This window comes from Loxodonta africana, chromosome 3 (assembly GCF_030014295.1).
Source record: "Loxodonta africana isolate mLoxAfr1 chromosome 3, mLoxAfr1.hap2, whole genome shotgun sequence".
Lineage (NCBI taxonomy): Eukaryota > Metazoa > Chordata > Mammalia > Proboscidea > Elephantidae > Loxodonta > Loxodonta africana.
The window spans coordinates 194,740,926-194,761,773 of NC_087344.1; the positions used below are offsets into that span (position 1 = coordinate 194,740,926).

Here is a 20,848-nt window from a genome sequence, read left to right on the forward strand (position 1 = left end):
TGCAAACCGGAGCATCTCCAAAGGGTGGGGGTGTGTGTGTGGGTGTGGGTGTGGGTGTGGGTGTGTGTGGGTGTGTGTGTGTGTTTTCACCTGAAGAAAGTGAAGCAGAAAGGATGTGAATGGCCCACTTCCTGGGCCCCTTTCCCCCATTCTGAGGGCTTATGAGAATCCGGGGAGAGAGGCGTGACATTTGATGTTCAAGTCTCTGCCCTGATCCTGACCTGCGGGGGGGCGGTACAGCCAGTCTTCTCTTCTGTCTCCTACATCTTCCCCATATCCTCCACATCCTTTGCCTTTCCTTCCCCTCAGGTTTCTTCGCAGGAGACAGAAAATTTTTCCAACCCCATTATAGCCCTGTGTGCAGCCTCCATCCCCATAATTTAAGCAGATCTCCTCTGCATCAAGAGTTCCTTAGGGAAATAAGCATATAATTATGTGCTTACGGAAATCAGTTTTTAAATAAGTAAGAATTGACTTGAAGTGAGAACTTTATCCCTCCATCTACCTTGGGAGGTAGCTTGATGCTCCCTTTGAGCTCATGTCCACCCCCAGATGTTTTGCCTGCCCCCTCTTCTGTATTTGGCCACCCATGAGGGGTAACAGACTAGCCGTGACCCCTCCCCATTCTCTCCTACACTGAGGTGGTAGGTTCAATCTACAAAGAACCTTCACGTTACACCAGACGGGGGTTTCTCAACCTCAACTCAATAATATTGATGTTTTGAGTTGAATAGTTCTTTGTCGTAGGGGACTGTCTTGTGCATTGTAGGATGGTTAGCAACCTCTCTGGTTTCTACCTACTAGATGCCAGTATCATACCCCACACACACAATGAAAGAGACAAAAATGTCTCTAGACATTGCCACATGTCCCCTGGGGGGCAAAATCACCCTGGTTGAGAACCACTGCAGAACACCAACAAGCACCAGACACAATCATAGGTCTTCATTTCCAATAAGAGTGGAACTGTCCCGTAGGGTTTCCAAGGACAGCTGGTGGATTCAAACTGCCAACCTTTTGGTTAGCAGAAGAGCTCTTAACCACTGTGCCACCAGGGCTCTCCAGTAGGAGTAGAGGTGGGGAAATACTTGAGAATTTCTCCTGTGGATGCACACATCTTAAGGGCGTATGGGCCAGTTCAAACACCTTTCCTTTTTCAAGCAATGTCCAGCTGCCCTTCTCAGTCCCTCACCTTTTCCCAAGCTGGGCTTCCAAGATGAAGTTAGACACCATTAACTTTCTGTATTCGAGATACTATTCTCAGTGAGTTGCTGGTGGGCCTAACTGCAGTAGCATCTACTCCTGCCCCGCCCCCTCCCCCACCCCCATGTTTTTAAAGTTTCCACTCATATTTATTCTTTGATGCTGAATAGAGGCTTTACTATGTGGAAAAGTCCCTCTGTATCATATGGACTCCACACCCATCGCCTCTTTGGTTCCTGTCCTAGAAAATTGTTCTGATACTAGGAGGAGCCCCAGCCAACTCCGAGAAGCTTCCTCTCTGGCCTGGGTCTCCCACCTCCGCTTCACCTGCAGGATGCCCTGTCTATGTTTCTTTTGCTTTCTGAATTCTAGGTTCTATGACTGCCTCACAGGCCCATGTCCCAGCACAGAACTTCCTGCTACAGAGAGAAATGCAGTAGGGACATAGGCCCACACCCTGCATACTCACTGCTGGCTGCCCTACCCCCTGCATCAGTATTTTGTCATCAGTCCCTGACCTTGACCCTTACAGCTATCCATAACATGTAGGGCTCCTGTCCCTCAGGGCTGCTCACCACTGACTCCCATGCCTAAGGAGCCTGCTCCTCAGGCACTGCTCCAGGTCGTACACACCTCTGCATGGCCCAACAGATCAGATGGCCCCAGTGCAATGATGAGCATGTGCCCCAGGGAGAGATTTGATCCAAACTATAAACCATTTCCCAGAATGAACTGGACCCATTTGCCAAGCTCACATCGAACCTTCTGCTGTCTTCATTTTGCCATTCTTGCTGAGAAGGAAACTAATTTGGTCTCACAGGATTGTTTTGTCACGAAGCTATATCACTTACCACTGATACATTTCATATTTTTCTTGACTATACTTTGCTTACTTAGGTGGTTTGGTTTGGTTTGGTTTTACATACAATAGCTCATTTAGTCCTTATGACAACCCTCTGAACAAGGTACTATTATAATGACCAGTGCACAGATGAGTAAACTGAGGGCCAGAGAGGTTAAGTAGCATACACATAGCTACAACCAGGATTCAAACTTGGAGCTAACTATAAACCACCTTCCCTCTCGGGAGCAAAGAGAAAAGACTTCGTTGTCATTTAAAAACATATAATAGCATTTTGTGTTCCCCAGAATCGAGGTGTTTAGACTCACAGGACCCTCAGTGGACCTCAGTAATCCCCCTGCTTCCCTGATGCTGCGGCCTGAGCTTCAGCACCATTGCTCTGAATTGAGTGTATGGCTGCCCACTCAGCCATCATTGTAACAGGCTTCTGCCTCAAGCTTCCAGCTCCATCAAAACTGTAGTCCCCTGTTGATTTAAAAATATGGTACATAAGCACTTCTTCCATTACTTTTAAATTTTTCTCCGGCTATTATGGATTCAAGGCATACTCCTGAGAAGGCAGCATACTTGTCCAAGCAAGCAGAAATCTGAGAAAACACTTTGGTGCACATCCATGCCTAAAGTTGATGACTTATTTGTAACCTCGATAACTAAGTCCTTTGTGCCAATAAATTGCTTAAATTGCTTCAACCACTCTCTCTCTCACCCTATTTTTTCCTTGACTTATTCTTTCACCATGGATGTGTGGTTGTGAAACAAATTAATGAATGTCACCTCTGAGTTTTCAATATGCGGGATTCAGAATGGCAAACAGTTCTGGGACTTTATTCCCTAGCTTTTGTAATAAACACACCAATATCTCTTCTTTGTCAATGTGTATTGGGTAGTGACTCTGCTCCAAACCCAAGGTGGGCCATATGGGAAATAATTGATGCATCCATCCCCATAAAGTGATACTTCTCACCTTCTTCAAGAGGTTTTATGTGCCCTTGGGCTCCACCACCTCTACCCCAAGTAAATTCACTGATTTGCAAGGTTTCTGTAGGTGCCCTTTGTGAAATCTAGTCTGGACTGGGTACCTAGGGCCATGTAGTAAAATTAAAGTAGCCCACACTGGGCAGAACCATGCCATTCTTGACCGTGCCCTATAAGGCCCTGAGGAATCCGATCCCGTCCTCCATCTCCTCCTTCATACGCTCACCTCCCCCACAGCCCTTGGTCTACCTATGTTGTGGGTCCCCAAGACACCCCTCAGGTTTAATGAGTGACTAAAAGGACTCTCAGAACAGAGAAAAGCTGTTATACTCACAATTTTGGTTTATTACGGCAAATGGATACAGATTAAAATCAGCAAAGGAAAAAGGTGCAAAGAGCAGAGTCCAGGAAAAACCAAGCACAAGCTTCCAGTTGTCCTCTCAATGGAACCACATGGACAATGCTTAATTCACTCACCAACAGTGTGACAACACATACAAAATATTGCCAACCAGGGAAGCTCACCAGAGCCTTGGTGTCCAGGATTCTTATTGGTGGTCAGTAATGTAGACATGGAGCACCCATGGAAGGACTTTTGCTACTCAGTTCCAGCCCTCCAGAGGTCAAACTCTGGCCCAGGGTTCGCGGTATACGAAAACACTTTTATCAGGCATGTTATTCCAAAGGCTTGGAAGTTATCTCCCAGGAGCTGGTCAAAGGCCAGTCCTAAAGGCACTTGGCATGTGTAGGGTTTGGGCAACACCAGGCCTGCTGAGTTAGTTAACCCTTTACTGCATAGTACCAGATACTTTGTGCTCTTTCCACATCACAGTCTAGGCGCATGCTATCCCTCTGCCTGGGATGCTTTGCTCCCCGACTCTACCTGGCCAACCCCTACTCCTTCTGCTGGTCTCAGTTTAACATCATTTCCTGAGGGAAAGAATTTCCAGCTGCCACAAATACTCCCACATACCCCCCAAAACATCTGTCTTTCTACTTTGCAGCCCTTCACTCAGCTACCTATAATGATTCCCTTAGTTACTTCATGTCTCTGTTTCCTGCTAGACCTTAAGGACCATGCGTCCAGCACAGTGCCACATGGATGTCCAATAAACATGTGGTAAGTGACTGACTTTCTGCCACCTACTTGGCTGTCTGCACACAGATGAACAGGATGAAAAGGGTACCTCTAAGGATTGTATGGTAAGGTATGCATGATATGTGTACACCCCTAAGCGTACATGCAAAAATGGACAAGCACAATTAGAAAAGGTGCTATGCATAAATGCTTAACCAATGCTGGAGTGATTAAAGAGGTAAGAGAAGTGAGTCTTGTAGAATTTCATCAAAAAGTCCAATCTTCAAAAAGATGTGGAGGGTGTGGTTGGATAGCCTAAACCCAAAAAAAAAAAAAAAACCCCGTTGCCATCTGGTGGATTCCAACTCATAGCGACCCCATAGGACAGAGTAGAACTGCCCCATAGAGTTTCCAATGAGCACCTGGTGGATTTGAACTGCCGACCTTTGGGTTAGCAGCCGTAGCTCCTAACCACTATACCACCAGGGTTTCTAGATAGCGTAAGGGGATATACAAATGCTGGATGTTGTTAAAAATACTGTTATCTGTCAGGTGCATAGTCCACATAGGAAGGCTTAGAGAGAGAGGTGGACAAGATGAATGGGTGGGAGCAAGGGAAGAGAAAGATAAAGGGAGCCAGTTGGCATAGGTGAAATAAAAATTTCATCCAGTGGGTAGCAGAAAATACATGGTTAGGTTAAGGTGGTGAAAGGGCAGCAGAAATTCATGCCAAAGGCTTAGGATTCTATCTGATCAACAGGGTAGCGTCACCACAGGTTTCTGAGCAGAGGACATGTCACCAGGTTCCAATTTTTTCTTAAGTTACATTTTGACAGAATGGCCCCATTACTTAGTAGCAGTGTGGTGCTTTATGATTTAACACTGCCAGAGAGACAAGGTCTCAGCGCTGCTGATTTTTAAGACTTCTCGGAAGATAAGAGTTAAGTAAGGATCTGCTTTCCCTGCTTGCTGGAAGTTAATGACTTCCATGCTTTGCAAAAGAAAGTAAAAAGGGTTGTTAAGTCAAAGCGCTCACCCTCTGGGCTTGCCGGGTATGATTTTTTAATGCTTTTCAAATGGGAAAAGATCTCAAGTGAGTGTCGTCTCTATGTGCTAGAAATTTATGTCTTTTAGATGGCAGCTGGCACTGGCTCCTGCACACCCACCACTCTGCCGAATGCACTGGTGCTCCTGGTCAGTGTTGGGCTGTGACCGTATCCCCGTCGACCCAGGTCAGAGGTCCACGGGGGGAACAACAGCTCCAGGTGCTGCACTCAGTCCAGCACCCTGGTATTTCTCCCCGTTGTCCCAAGGCCAAGTGGTTTCCTTTGAGCTCAAACTTTCTACCTCAACTGTACCCTCACTCCCCACACCCCTCTCCCGTTATGTCTGTCCCTTTCTCTTCAAACCTGTCTTCTCCTCTCCAAATAGTGGTGAATTTGTCTAAATGAAAGGAGCCAAACCGACCGGCTGACATGTTTTCCTGAAAGTGGAGGGCATGGTTGCGTGCCACTTCGTGTGTGGAAGGGAGAGCTGGGACTGTGAAGACAACTCCCCCTACAGGAGCTGAAAAAGGCAGCTGCAAATGTGAGAGCTCCCTGAGCCCAGGGTTCTTCTTGTGGGCACTCTCCAGCTGGAGTCCCAGTGAATAACAGGCCAGCACTGGGAACCCAGGGAGCCTTCCACTGCCCCTCAAAGGATTCCCCATAGCTCAAGGTGGGACTGGGCACAAAGGGGGACTTTGGGTCTCCACACTTTGTCTGCTCTCCAGGCCCAGGGATTGCAAATCCAGCCCGCCACTTCTGCTCAAATCCCTTCACGGAGCGAGGGAGCCAGGGAATGCATGGAGGACTCCAGGCTCATGCAGAGTCAGGCTGCACAGTTGAGAGTGACCATCAACCCACCCCAAGCCCCTTCTGCTCATCTGATAATCCAGGAGCCACAAAGGAAGTCAATGACATTCCCAGGCGGGACAAATCAAAAAGGAGTTAGGAAAATGAAAATTAAAACGACAGTAAGATATGATTGTATATACATCAAGTTGCACACACACAGCTCCAAATCTCAGAACACTAAAGTTGGCAAGGCTAAGGGGAAATGAGACCTGTCAAACTGCTGCGGGGTATGTCAGTTGGTACGATAACCTTAAAGAGTGATGTGGCTGTGAGCTCACCCCCATCCAGCATGTGCTCTCTCTCTCTCTCCATATACATACATATATATTACAAATTCTGCATGGGAGCATCCTAGAGACACATATGAGGCTGCTCATTTATTATTAAACATAAAAAAAAATTTTTTTTAAACATGGTACATATTTATTAAGCACTTCCAAATGAACCCACTGCCATCGAGTCGATTCCAACTCCTAGTGACCTCACAGGGTTTCCATGGCTGTAAATCTCTATCGAAGCAGACTGTCACATCTTTCTCCTCCGGAGCGGCTGGTGGTTTCGAACCGCTGAACTTTTGGTTAGCAGTCAATCACTTTAACCACTGCACTACCAGGGCTCCTTTTAAGCACCTAAAACCCCACCCACCACCATCAAGTCGATTCCGACTCATAGGGACCCTATAGGACAGAGTAGAGCTGCCCCATAGAGTTTCCAAGGAGCGCCTGGCGGATTCGAACTGCCCACCTTTTGGTTAGCATCCATAGCACTTAACCACTCCGCCACCAGGGTTTCCTTTTTAAGCACCTACTATGTGTAAATATTCCAGGCAAGAAAATCCTACAGAGTGGTCCTGCTCTGTAATATGAGCCAGAACTGACTCAATGGCAGCGAGTTTGGTTTTTTTTTTTCTTTGTTTATGTGCCAGGCACAGTTCTAGGGGCTGAAAATTAAGCATGAACAAAACACAGAAACTTCTGCTCTCATGGAGTATACATACGACGTTGTTTGAGTAGCCAAAAAACTGAAAGCCATCTAAAAACATTGTTGGATAAACACCGAACTAGAGCTATTGCACCAACTTAGATGGATTTTGGAAACAGTGTTGGATGGGCAGGAAAGAAATTTGCAATATTAGGTACAGAATATCATTTGTTTGAATAAAAACAAACAATACTAGAAAATGTTTATGGGTACATATGTTATAAAAAAATAAATGCTTGGATACTCATCAAACTCAGGATCTTAGCTGCCTAGGGAAAGGCCGAGAGGTAAAGGAACTGGGAGAAGAGATTCAAGCTTAACTGGAATGTCTTATTTCTTAAAAACAGAACACCTGATATAAAAACAAAACAGTATATATGAAAATATTAGCATTGTGTATTTTGTATTTTAACCATACTGGTGTTTGTTTTAGCAACCTGGGTCCTTTTTAGTTCAAGATATGGACATTTTTATTTTATATTGCTTTCAATTTTTCAAAAAGAGAGGAGAGGAGGATTCAGACTACATCTGTCAGTGACACAGGGGTTGGTTGGAGTCTGCCCTAAATGTGTCTCTGGGATCCTGCCCTTCCACAATGACCACCTACCTGGCCATAAAAAAAAAAAAACCAAACCCATTGCCATCAAGTCAGGACTCAGCTCATAGCAACTCCATAGGGCAGAGTAGAACTGCCCTATAGGGTTTCCAAGGAGCAGCTGGTGAATTGGAACTGCTGACCTTTACAGTTAGCAGCCGAGCTCTTAACCACTGCACCACCAGGACTCCCATCAAGCCACAGACCCTGCGAACTAGGGACAAAGAGTCCACCAGCTCATGCCGCTGCCGCCCTGGATCACGGGGAGCTGCTTGGCGCCCCCTCGGGGCCAGATCGAGCTTGGCAGCGGCGTCTTCAGGAGGTAAGACTGTGGAGCTCTGGAAACTCGTCCACGCCGCCGTGGGAGGTGAAATCAGTTCAGCCGCGTCGTAGAGCAACCTGGCGCTATCTTGTAAAGTTGAGGAGGCATCAAGCCCTATTGTTCAGGGCTTCTGTTTTAAAGATTTTGTTCTAGGGGAAAGTCTCAAACATGTGAACAAGGAAACATTTACAAATGTTCTTTGCAGCGTTGTTTGCAATGGCCAGTAATTGAAAATGGTATCATTATGCATCATTAGGAGACTAGATAAATAACGTTAGACATCTGTATCCAATGGAATACTATACCACAGTGCTCATGACAACTAGAGCCACGTGTGTCAGCCTGGATGCTGAGGAAAGGGTGAGTTGCAGAATCCTCCCACAGTAAGATACCATTTACGTACAGTTTTGAACATGCCGAGCAATACTACATGTGGTTTGTAGGCACACATATATGTAATTATAGGATAACAGGAGACATGGGAATGATAAAACCAAATTCAGGGGTTAGTTCTATGAAGGGAGGGAGGAGAACAAAATTGGGGAGGAAAACCCATGGGGCTTCAGCTAATTTCACGCTATTTTATTTCTTAAAAAAAAAAAAAACCTGAAGTAAATGTGACAGAATTTTAGAATTAAATGGAGCTGGGCGGTGGGTACCTGGCTGTTTCTTATGTTACCTGTTATACAGTTCTGAATGTTTAATAATGTGTGTGTGTGTGTATATATATATATACTGTACATATATATAGTGTCATGGATTGAATCTTGTCCCCCAAAAAATATCTGTCAGCTTGGCTGGGTCATGATTCCCTTGTGATTATATGATTGTCTACCATTTTATCTTCTGATGTGATTTCCCTATACATTATAAATCCTATCACTGTGATGTAATAAAATCGATTAGCAGCAATTATACTGATGAGGTCTACAAGATTAGGTGGTGTCCTAAGCCAATCTCTTTTGAGCTATAAAAGAGTGAGGCGAGCAGAGAGACGTGGGAACCTCATGCTGCCAGGAGGGCAGTGCCAGGAGCAGAGCGTGTCCTTTGAACCTGGGCTTCCTGCGCTGAGATGCTCCAGGACCTGGAGAAGACTGATGACAAGGACCTTCCTCCAGAGCTGACAGAGAGAGGGAGCCTTCTCCTGGAGCTGACATCCTGAATTTGGACTTGTAGCCTGCTGGACAGTGAGAGAATGTGTTTCTCTTTGTTGGGGCCATCCACTTGTGGTGTTTCTGTTGCAGCAGCACTAGGTGACGAAGATGTATATAGAGAGAGAGTTACTTTTTTAAGGACGGAGGGAAAAGTGGTGGAAAGGGGAAGGGCCTCTGAGGCTAAGGGAAGAGCAAATGAAGGCCCCGAGGAAGCAAGAAGCTTGTGTGTTAGCAGATCTGAAAGATCAGCCCGAGCCCAGTAAGAGAGGGAGACCTAAGACAAGGCAAGAGAGGTGGACAGGGCCGGGCATGCAGGGTGTTACAGAGAGGGAGCGTGTTTTATTCTCAGCGTAACGAAAAGACGTTGAAAGTTTTAAGCAGAGGAGTATTTACAATGAGCCTATTTACATTTCGAGTAGACCACTCTTTTCCTCTGTGTGTAACATTGATAGAGGAGGTCAAGAGCAGAGGCTGGGAAAAGAATTGAGAAGTTTTCACAGCAATGTAAGCAAGAAATATTGAGTAGCTCCAGTGTAATAGTGGCAAGTACAGATGGCAAGAATAAGGCAGAGTTGAGATATATTTTGGAGAGAAATCGATAGAACCTGGTGATAAATCTGATGTGAGGGGTGACTCTGAGGTTTCTATTTGAGTAACTGGTGGTGCTGTTAACAGAGATGAGAAAGACTGATGAGGAGAGGGAGGCACAACAAGGAGAGGGACAAGAGCTGATTTGGGATACGTTAAGTCTGAGATGTTTGTGGAGATAAAAAGAGGCAGTTGTATATTCGGGTCCCAAGTCTACAGAAATGGTCAGGTCAGTCAAGAAATACAAATATGGGTGTCATCGGAGTATTACTCAAAGCCATGGCACTAGGGAGTCAGCATAAATAGAGAAAAGAGGGACCAGGACTGAACTCTGAGGATCCCTGCATTTACTGTCAGGAAGAAGAGGATGGTCCAGCAAACAGGTGAAGAAGTGGTGGCCAGATATAAAAAAAAAAATTTTTTTTTTTTTTATCGGTAGGAGGAATATCAGGGGTGACATGATGGATGCCAAGAAAGAAAAGTGTTTCGAGAGGGAAGGAGTGGCCAAATCAGTGGAGGGCAGAGACTCGTCCATTGGGGTTGGCAACACAGAAGTCATTGTGGCTTCGACAAAAGCAGTTCAGTGGAGTGGTGTGGGCTGAGGTCAGATCATACATGATTGGTGAGTGGGTAGGGATGGTAGAAGTGTGGGCAATTCTTCTGAGAAGCTTGGCTATAAAGGAAGGAGAGAAATAGAGTGGAAGCTGGAAGGGATGAATAAGGCACAAAGGAGAGATTTGTTTTATTGTGGATGGTATTTGTGCCTGTTCGTATGCAGATGAAAAGAATCCAGTAGACAGAGAGAAACTAATGGGGGAGGGGGAAGAGGGGATGAATGCAGGGTGGAGTACTTTGAGAAGAGGAACAGAAAGGGAATCTGAAGCCACACAACTACATGTGGCTGAGCCAGGGTTCTAACTCAGGTCTGTCTGACTCCAAATCACATGCTGTTTCCCAGATACCTCATTGTCTCTCTTTATTTTTTACTTGCTCCCGGATGTCCTATTCTCAGGGTCCAGGGCACTAAACTCTTTATCACCACCTCCTCTAAATACACAAGTCTTACGGTGTTCCCATTTCCATTTGGGTTCTGCCTTTACCCAGGGAACTGGAGGAGAAAATAAGCAGGCTGAAGAAAATTAAATCTGACCTATTTTATGCTTTCTGTATAAAAGCATGAAATAGATTATGTTTGACAGTGGTAAACAGAGGATCCAAAACATTCAATTTATCGCTTTAATTATATATGCTTTTCTTCCCCAATCTCCAGGGGGAGAATGAGCTACAGGACTAAAGGTACGGAATTATTTTTATACTAGACTAACTCAGAGCCAACCACCTTTAGATATACAGAAACTCTTAAATACACTTATTTATGGGTAAGAGAGTGAGTTGTCAGCCCCATCCAGGGAGGCATTCCTTAATTTCTAAGGCTGTTTTTGGTAACCACAGGCTTCTAGCTGAGGCTGTCCTATTTAAGCACAATTAAAAATTTTTTAACATGCTGCCTAAAAAGATGCATGCAAGGAAGAATGCAGTGGGTATGTGTCATGGATTAAATTGTGTCCCCAAAAAATATGTGTCAACTTGGTTAGGCTATGATTCCCAGTATTGTGTGGTTGTCCTCCATTTTGTGATTGTAATTCTACGTTGAGAGGATTAGGGTGGGAATGTAGCACCACCCTTACTCGGGTCACTTCCTTGATCCAAGGTAAAGGGAGTTTCCCAGGGGTGTGGCCTGCACCACCTTTTATTTCTCAAGAGATAAAAGAAAAGGGAAGCAAGCAGAGAGTTGGGGACCTCATACCACCAAGAAAGCAGCACCAGGAGCAGAGTGTGCCTTTTGGGCCTGGGGTCCCTGTGCCTGAGAAGCTCCTCAACTATGGGAAGATTGAGGACAAGGACTTTCCTCCAGAGCGGACAGAGAGAGAAAGCCTTCACCTGGAGCTGACACCCTGAATTTGGACTTATAACCTACTAGACTGTGAGAGAATAAATTTCTCTTTGTTAAAGCCATCCACTTGTGGTATCTCTGTTATGGCAGCACTAGATGATTAAGACAGTATGTATAAAATGAAAAGTGAGGAAATAGAGGTGGGATGTGAAATTGTCAATCAAAGGAACAGCATAGATGACATGGAAGGCCCTCCAAAGAAATTGTTGCTCTCCCCCTGCCATGGAGGAAGGACTAACATTACGGAATTCTTTCTATACTAGACTAACTCACAATCAACCATCTTTAGAAAAAAAAAAAAAACTCACACTTAAATACACTTATTTATGAATAGGAGAATGAGAAGATGAGAGGATCTGAAGGGGGTGGATAAGATTACAACTGCTACTGTACACAAGCCAGACCAGTAGGAGGGAGTCCCTGCTTTATCTCAATCTCCATCCAACACGTATTTCTGGTACACACACTCTTTGCCAGGCACTGAAGGTACACAAAGAACAAAACAAACACGGCCCTTGCCCTCAAGAGGCTTGCAGTCCTGTAGGGGGACACACACAAGAGGCAATTCCAATGGAGGAAGAAAGGGCTAAATGCTAAGACAGAGGGTGTTTGTGCACCAGCCTGGGTGGGGGACAGTGATCAGGAGTTTCTGCGGGAAGTGATACACAGGTTGAAATATAAGAAACGACTAGGACTTAGCCAAGATGAGGAAAATATACAGCCCATGTGTGTACACACACACGCACACAAAATACTTATAGTACAAAAGGGTCACGTTCCTACTCAGCTAATTTTGCAGTGGGAGGTGGCACTTTGGAGTTGTGACACTCAGGTTTCTGACTTGCACAGCAGGGTGGGGAGTGGGCCTGTTGACTAAAGCAGGAAACACCAGAAGAGGAGCAGGATGGGAGGCAGAGGCTGGGTTCAGTCTTGACATGTTGAGTTGAAGGAGCCTCTGAGCCCTCCTACATAAGCTCTCAGGTACACGGTTGCATATTCAGATCCAAAAACACATAGTTATGCCCTGGCTAGAAAGACATATTTGAGATCCGTTGGATTAGAGGTGATCGTTTAAACCGTGACCACAGAGGAAAACGTATAGAGTAAAAGGAGAAAAGAGCCTGAGACTGGAGTCAGGAGAACTCCTTCAGGGCCACCAGAGGTGGCTGAACCTACAGAGGAGAGTGGGAAGGAGCAGCTGGGGAGAAGAGCCTGGAGAGGGCAGTGTCACAGAGCGGATGGAGACGTTTAAGATGGAGGGAGTGGTCAGCAGTAACAACCTTAACATGTAATCAAATAAAATGAAGTAAAAAGTGCATCCACAGGATATGCTGGTGATGTTTCAGAGACTTGAAGAGGCTGAAGCCAAATGCAAGTGAGCTGAGGGATGAATGAGAGGTGAGCAAATGGAGACAGGGAGAATAGATGCCCTGTTTCTAAACCTTGTCATGGCACATATAGAAAATTATATTCAAATTGAGCATTGGATAATTAAACAAGGCTGCTCCCAACTGGAAGTGTAGCCCCACCCAGCCGCCCCGAAGGCTGAAATCAATATCTCACAGCACCTGAAACCATTTGAGGCACGCCAATGTGTCTCAGGGGCAATGGTGGTTCCGTGACAGAATTCTTGCCTTCCATAAAGGAAACCTAGATTCAATTCCAAGCCAATGCACTTCACGAGCAGCGACCACCTATCATTTGAGGCTTGTGTGTTGCTATAATGCTGAATACGTTTCAGCAGAGCTTCCAGACTCAGATGGACTAGGAGGAAAAGCCTGGCGATGTACTCCAGAAAATCACCCTGTGGATTACAACAGTATGATCTGCAACTGATCATGGGGATGGGGCAGGAAAGGACAGCGTTCCATTCGTTGTACATGGGGTCACCATGAGCCAGAGTTCGACTCGGTAACAGCTAGCAACAACAAGACTGTCTCAGAACAACAACGGGTATAGCGTGGCATAGACCACTCTTTCAAGGAGATTGGCTGTGAAGGGGCACTGGCAGTGGGTGTGGAGCCAAGGGAAGGGTAGCTGATTTGTATTTGGTTGGGTTTGCCGATGAAAGAGAATTATCTTTCAGGAACATCCATGGGAATGATCTAGTTGAGATGAAGTGACTGAACTCACAGGAGAGTAAAGGGTAGAAGGGAAGGTGCCTTGGGAGTATAAGGTCCTAAGGAAATGTAAGGATAGAATCCAATTTTAGGTGGAAGGGGGAACATGTAAGACATTGTGTGTGCAAAAGTGTAGTCCTCTCCACAACACTATAAAATGGTGTCATTCTTACCATGTTACAGATGTAAAACCTGAGGTTCAGTGAGGTTAAGTCGCTGTCCCAGGCTCCCCACCCGTTAAACAGAAGAACTAGGATTAGAACCCAGATCTTTCTGACTTCAGAATTCCTAACAATTATACTTTGGTGAATCTTGAACCTCATATTGTGCTGGGTCTAGAGATGCGAAGATGAATTAGGCTTGGCCCTTGCCTTTGAGGAGATCACAAACTGGAAGTAAGGAAAGACAATAAAACAAATATAAAACTGTGATAAACAGGATAATAGGGGCATGAAAAAGGTGTTTTAAGAGTCATAAAGACTAATACCAAGTATAAGCAATATGTTAGGCTGGGTTCTCTAGAAAAGCAAAACCAGTAAAGAGTATGAATATCTATATAGAGAGATTTATATAAGGAAAGGGCTCACGTGGTTGTAAAGCCTGGAATGTCCCAAATCCGTGGGTCAGGCTGGAGGTTTCTCCTGATTCACATAGCCGCAGGGGCTGGCGAACCCAAGATCAGCAGGTCAGACAGCAGGGCTCTTGCTCACAGGCTGCGAAGACTGATGAATCCCAAGATAGTCAGGCAAGGCAGCAGTTCAAGTCCCAAGAACCAGAGGAGCCAGCTGCAGGATCCAGAGCGAGCAAAAGCAAGCCTTGCCAGAGAATCCACCTATATTGGATGTAGGCCATACTCCCAAGGAAACTCCCTTTCAATTGATTGGCTACTCACAGCAGATCCCATCATGGAGGTAATCACGTTGTATCAAATCTCATCACAGAAGTGATTCCATCATTGTACAGTTGCCAAGCCACTGAGAATCACGGCGCAGCCAAGTTGACGCAAAACCTTCACCATCACGTGCCTGCCATTTCCCTGTTCCTGGAGGCAGGTATGAACTGGGCATAGATGAACACTTGGACGGACGGACGGTCAGACGGACAGACGGATGGATGGATGGAGAATGAGGTTTCAGTGCTAACGAAGAATACCTCCTTAGGGCAACTGTTGTCCATATGGCCACGAGGGGTCATTGCAGACCTGACACAATCAAAGTTTTTGCTTTGGAGCCTCCACACTCGCTGGAAGGAAGAAGTAAGAAGGAGGGCAAGATGATGCCCAGATGCCTCATGGCATTTTCCACCACCTGCAGGCCAGTCCCAGAGCTTCATTCCCAGTCGGGTCCCATCTCCACCTTACTGGTCTTCTCAGCTCGTGTTTTAAATTTTAGGCTTTTGGCATGTTTGTCCAATATGTTTCTCTCACAGACCTTACTCAGAGAAATGGCCCCAGGTCTTCCACTGGGCCTCCAGTTCCAGCTAAAGGTGTGGCGCTAAACCCAGCAGGCTTTATAGCTGAGGAACTTTGCACAAATGACTTTACCTTTCTGGGCCTAATAGGTAAAAGCTACGATTGGGGAGAGACTTTGGTGGTTTAAAGCTTCCTCACTCATTTTTTCTTGTAACAACAGCTAAACTTTACCACCACCCTCTGTCTGTCAGTTGGCCATACTGTGATGGCTTGTGTTTTGCTATGATACTGGAAGCTATGCCACTGGTATTTCAAATACCAGCAGGTGGGCAGGTTTCAATGGAGCTTCCCAACTAAGGCAGACTGGGAAGAAAGGCCTGGTGATCTTCTTCTGAAAACAAGCCAGTGAAAACCTTTTGGACCACAACAGAACTTTGTCCAATATAGTGCTGAAAGATGAGTCCGCCCTATGCTGGAAGGCGCTCAAAATGCCCAGTGGCCACAATGATAGACTCAAGCATACCAATAATCACGAAGATGGCATAGGACCAGGCAACATTCTGCTTTGTTATACATAAGGTTGCCATGAATCAGAGCTGACTGGAGAGCAACTAGCAACAACAACAATCTTTATCAAGCACTTACTACTTGCCGGGCATTGTTCTAAGCCTGCCATGCCCAATACGGTAGCCACTGTCCACATGTGGCTTTCTAAATTTAAATTAATTAAAATTAAAAACAGTTAAAAATTCAGTTCCTCAGTCTCACTAGCCAGTTTCAAGTACTCAGTAGCACATGGCTAGAACGGGATAGCCTAGAGAACATTTTCATTATTGCAGACAGTTCTACCAGACAGCACTAAGTGCTTCACATGTGTTTATTTTATTTAACCTTCATAGCAGCCCTGTGATGCAGGTATAATTATTTATTGACTTTAGAGATAAGGACCCTAAGGCACAGAGCGGTTAAGTAGCTTGGCCCAAGTCTCTCAGCAGATTAGTATCCAGAGCAGGATTCAAGCTGCACCATGCTGCCTCTGCCCAGAGCTACCCCCTCACCCCAGCTCCCTTCATCCTACTACCTAGGAGTGGGCAGACTTTTCCCATCCCTGTATCAGCCATTGTCCCTAGCTTCTCCCCTGCCGGCTGACCCTTAGGGAACCTGGCCTTCAAGCTCTTTCTGGATGAGAATCCCAACCCTATTATCCTCCCCACATACCTCCTTTTAGCCCCTCATTTCCCTTAGACTATTAAGGTAGTTTTTATCCTTCCCCTAACCCATTCCAGTCTTGGTTCAAGGTCAGCCTGGGTCCTGGGACATTCCCAACCTCAGCAGCAGCTCTCCTGCACCTGAGGTCACCTTCATCCTCAAGGGGACAGGATGCTGCCAGGGCAGCTCAGAAAGCCAACTTTCACTAACACCTCTGAAGGGGCGCAACATCTCGCTCTGCAGGGGTAGAGCAAGAAGACAGGCTGCAGATCACTCACTCACGCTGCTGGAATCTAGTGAAAGTGGAAGCAGCCAGGGGCAAGGTGTCAACTGTTCCGCACGCAAAGCGCCAGGGGTGCTGGAGAGCTAGACCATTTGCGGTGGCCCCTTCTGTCTCCTACCCCAGCTGCTGCTGCTCCCCCAAAGGGCCTCTGGACCTGCAGACACCTCAGACAGGGAGACCTGTTGAAAAGAGAGTGATAGAAGAAAATGCATGAATGTTAACATCATTAGGTGAGTGTGCAAGATATCCAACTCCTACTAGATTTACTCATTACTTTTACCTCTCTGCTGATCATCAAGTCACAAAGGAATTGCCTGAGTGGTGTGAGATTGGTTTCTCACTTCCACTGAATGAGGGAATCTAGGGCCAGAAGACTTAGAAAATTCACCCTCCCCATTCCTGCCTTTAGCATTGTTGTTGTTGGCTGCCGTTGAGTTGGCCCTCGACACATGGTGATCCCATGCGCAACAGAGCAAAATGGTGCCTGGTCCTGCACCATCCCCAGGATCAGTTGCAGATTGGATCATTGTGATCCACAGGGTTTTCATTGGCTGGTTTATGAATGTAGATTGCCAGGCCTTTCTTCCTAGTCTGCCTTAGTCTGAGAGCTCCACTGAAACCTGTTCAGCATTGTAGCAACACGCAAGCCTTCACTGACAGACCAGTGGTAGCACATGAGGTCCACTGGCCAGGAATCAAACCCAGGTCTTCCACATGGCAGGCAAGAATTCTACCACTGAACCACTTGGTTGTTTTTGTTAGGTGCCGTGGAGTCAGCTCTGACTCATAGCCACCATATATACCACAGAATAAAACACTGCCCAGTCCTGCGCCATGCTCACAATCATTATTATGCTTCAGCCCATTGTTGCCGCCACTGTGTCAATCCTTCTCATCAAGGATCTTCTGCTTTTCCGCTAACTTATACTTTACCAAGCATGATGTCCTTCTCCAGGGACTGATCCCTCCAGATAACATGTCCAAAGTATGTAAGACGCAGTCTCACCATCCTTGCTTCTAAGGAACATTCTGGCTGTACTTCTTCCAAGACAGATTTACTTGTTCTTTTGGCAGTCCATGGTATATTCAATATTCTTCGCCAACACCACAATTCAAAGGTATCAATTCTTCTTCAGTCTTCCTTATTCATCGTCCAGCTTTCACATGCATATGAGGTGACTGAAAACACCATGGCTTGGATCAGGCATACCTTAGTCTTCAAGGTGACATCTTTGCCTCTCAACACTTTAAAGAGGTCTTTTGCAGCAGATTTGCCCAATACAATGCATCTTTTGATTCTTGACTGCTGCTTCCATGGGTGTTGATTGTGGATCCAAGTAAAATGAAATCCTTGACAATTTCAACCTTTTCTCCGTTTATCATTATGTTGCTTATTGGCCCACTTGTGAGGATTTTTGTTTTATGTTAAAGTGTAATCCATACTGAAGGTTGCAATCTTTGATCTTCATCAATAACTGCTTCAAGTCCTCTTCACTTTCAGCAAGCAAGGTTGTGTGATCTGCATACGCAGGTTGTTAATTAGTTTTCCTCCAATCCTGATGCCCTATTTTTGGTTTTTTTTTTTTTAATACAGTCCAGCTTCTCGGATTATTTGCTAAGCATACAGATTGAATAGCTAAGGTGAAAGGATACAATCCTGATGCACACCTTTCCTGATTTTAAACCACATAGTATCCCCTTGTTCTGTCCGAACAACTTCCTCTTGATCTATGTACAGATTCCTCGTGAACACAATTATGCGTCCTGGAATTCCCATTCTTTGCAATGTTATCCATAATTTGTTATGATCCACACAGTTGAATGCCTTTGCATAGTCAATAAAACACAGGTAAACATCCATCTGGTATTCTCTGCTTTTGGCCAGGATCCATCTGACATCAGCAACGATATTGCTGGTCCCCTGTCCTCTTCTGAATCCGGCCTGAATTTCTGGCAGTTCCCTGTTGATATGCTGCTGCAGCAGCTTTTGAATGATCTTCAGCAAAATTTTGCTTGCATGTGATATTAATAATATTGTTCGATAATTTCCACATTGAGTAGGATCACTTTTCTTGGGAGTAGGCATAAATATGGATCTCTTCCACTCAGTTGGCCAGGTAGCTGCCTTCCAAATTTCTTGGTATAGACGAGTGAGCACTTCCAGCGCTGCATCCCTTTGTTGAAACATCACAGTTGATCTTCCGTCAATTCCTGGAGCCTTGTTTTTTGCCAGTGCCTTCAGTGCAGCTTGGACTTCTTCCTTCAGTACCATCGGTTGCTGATCATATGCTACCTCTTGAAATGGTTGGACATCGACCAGTTCTTTTTGGTGCCATGACTCTGTGTATTCCTTCCATCTTCTTTTGATGCCTCCTGCATCGTTTTATATTTTCCCATAGAATCCTTCACTATTGCAACTTGAGGTTTGAATTTCTCTTCAGTTCTTTCAGCTTGAGAAGTGCCAAGCATGTTTTTTCATTTTGGTTTTCTATTTCCAGCTCTTTGCACACGTCATTATAATACTTTACTTTGTCTTCTCGAGCTGCCCTTTGAAATCACCTCTTTTACTTCATCATTTCTTCCTTTTGCTTTAGCTGCTCGACATTCAAGAGCAAGTTTCAGAGTCTATTCTAACATCCGTTTTGGTCTTTTCTTTCTTTCCTATCTTTTTAATGACCCTTGCCTTCTTCATGTATGATGTCCTTGATGTCATTCCACAACTTGTGTGGTCTTCAGTCATTAGTGTTCAATGCATCAGATCTATCCTTGAGATGGTCTCTAAATTCCGATGGTATATACTCAAGGACATACTTTGGCTCTCGTGGACTTGTTCCAATTTTCTTCAGTTTCAACTTGAACTTGCGTATGAGCAATCGATGGTCTATTCCATAGTCGTCCTCTGGCCTTGTTCTGACTGATGATATTGAGCTTTTCCATTGTCTCTTTCCACAGATGTAGTTGATTTAATTCGTGTGTATTCCTTCTGGCAAGGTCCATGTATATAGTAGCCATTTATGTTGGCGAAAAAAGGTATTTGCAATGAAGAAGTCATTGGTCTTGCAAAATTCTATCATGCGATCTCTGGCATCGTTTCTATCATCAAGGCCATATTTTCCAACTACCAACCCTTCTTCTTTGTTTCCAACTTTCACATTCTAATCACCAGTAATTATCAATGCACCCTGATTGCACCAATCCTGAACCACTAATGCACCAATCCTGAACCACTAATGCACCAATCCTGAACCACTAATGCACCAACCCTGAACCACTAATGCCTAATAACATGAGAAATAGTTACTAAAAGTAGGCTTAACAGCAAGAATAAAAAAAAAATCTGATGGTCAGTTAAGGTACTGATGGTCAGTTAAGGTACTGGTACCACTCTTTAGTTCATAGTTCAACTGCTAACAGGCTATCACAGCAAGTTCATGAGTACTATAGGAAAAGCTGTATACGAACACAATTACAAGGGCACAACTTGATGTCAGAACTCAATAATTACAACTTAAAAATAAGTATACAAGCAATACTTCTTATTTACAAAACATAAGACACTGTTTCTTAAGTCCATAAAATACAGTAAATCATATCTTATGAGGAGATTAAGTTCTAAAGACAGTGTGTAAGATGAAAATTGCTTAAACAAAATTGTTGTTAGGTGCCATTGGGTCAGTTCCAACTCATAACGACCCTATATACAACAGAACGAAACACTGCACAGCCCTGTGCCATCCCTACAATCTTTGCTATGCTTGAGCCCATTGTTACAGCCACTGTGTCAATCCATCTCATTGAGGGTCTCCCTCTTTTTTGCTGACCCTCTACTTTACCAAGTATGATGTCCTTCTCCAGGGACTGATCCCTCCTGATAACATGTCCAAAGTACGTGAGATGAAGTCTCACCATTCTTGCTTCCAAGGAGCATTCTGGCTGTACTTCTTCCACGGCAGATTTTTTTCTTTCTTCTGGCAGTCCACGGTATATTCAGTATTCTTTGCCAACACCGTAATTCAAAGGCATCAATTCTTCAGTCTTCCTCATTCATTGCCCAGCTTTCCACACACATAAAAAACAAAATTACTCTCAAAAATTTCTTAAACTGCACATAATGTAAAAGAGACATTAAGTAACAGGCAATAAGCACACCAAATTCTTTCCAAACTCTACGGAGCTTCTCATTTAAAGACTCTCAGGAACGGCTTTGCTGTCAGAAAG

General features: G+C 44.9%; 1 protein-coding gene across 1 annotated transcript in view; it reads left to right on the forward strand.

Moving 5' to 3' along the window:
- Nucleotides 1-7,828: 7,828 nt before the first annotated feature.
- Nucleotides 7,829-20,848, forward strand: part of FCRL6 (Fc receptor like 6) — a 41,876-nt gene continuing 28,856 nt past the window's right edge. The window contains 1 exon segment of the mRNA XM_064280008.1: nucleotides 7,829-7,911. Coding sequence (XP_064136078.1) covers nucleotides 7,829-7,911 — 83 coding nt within the window.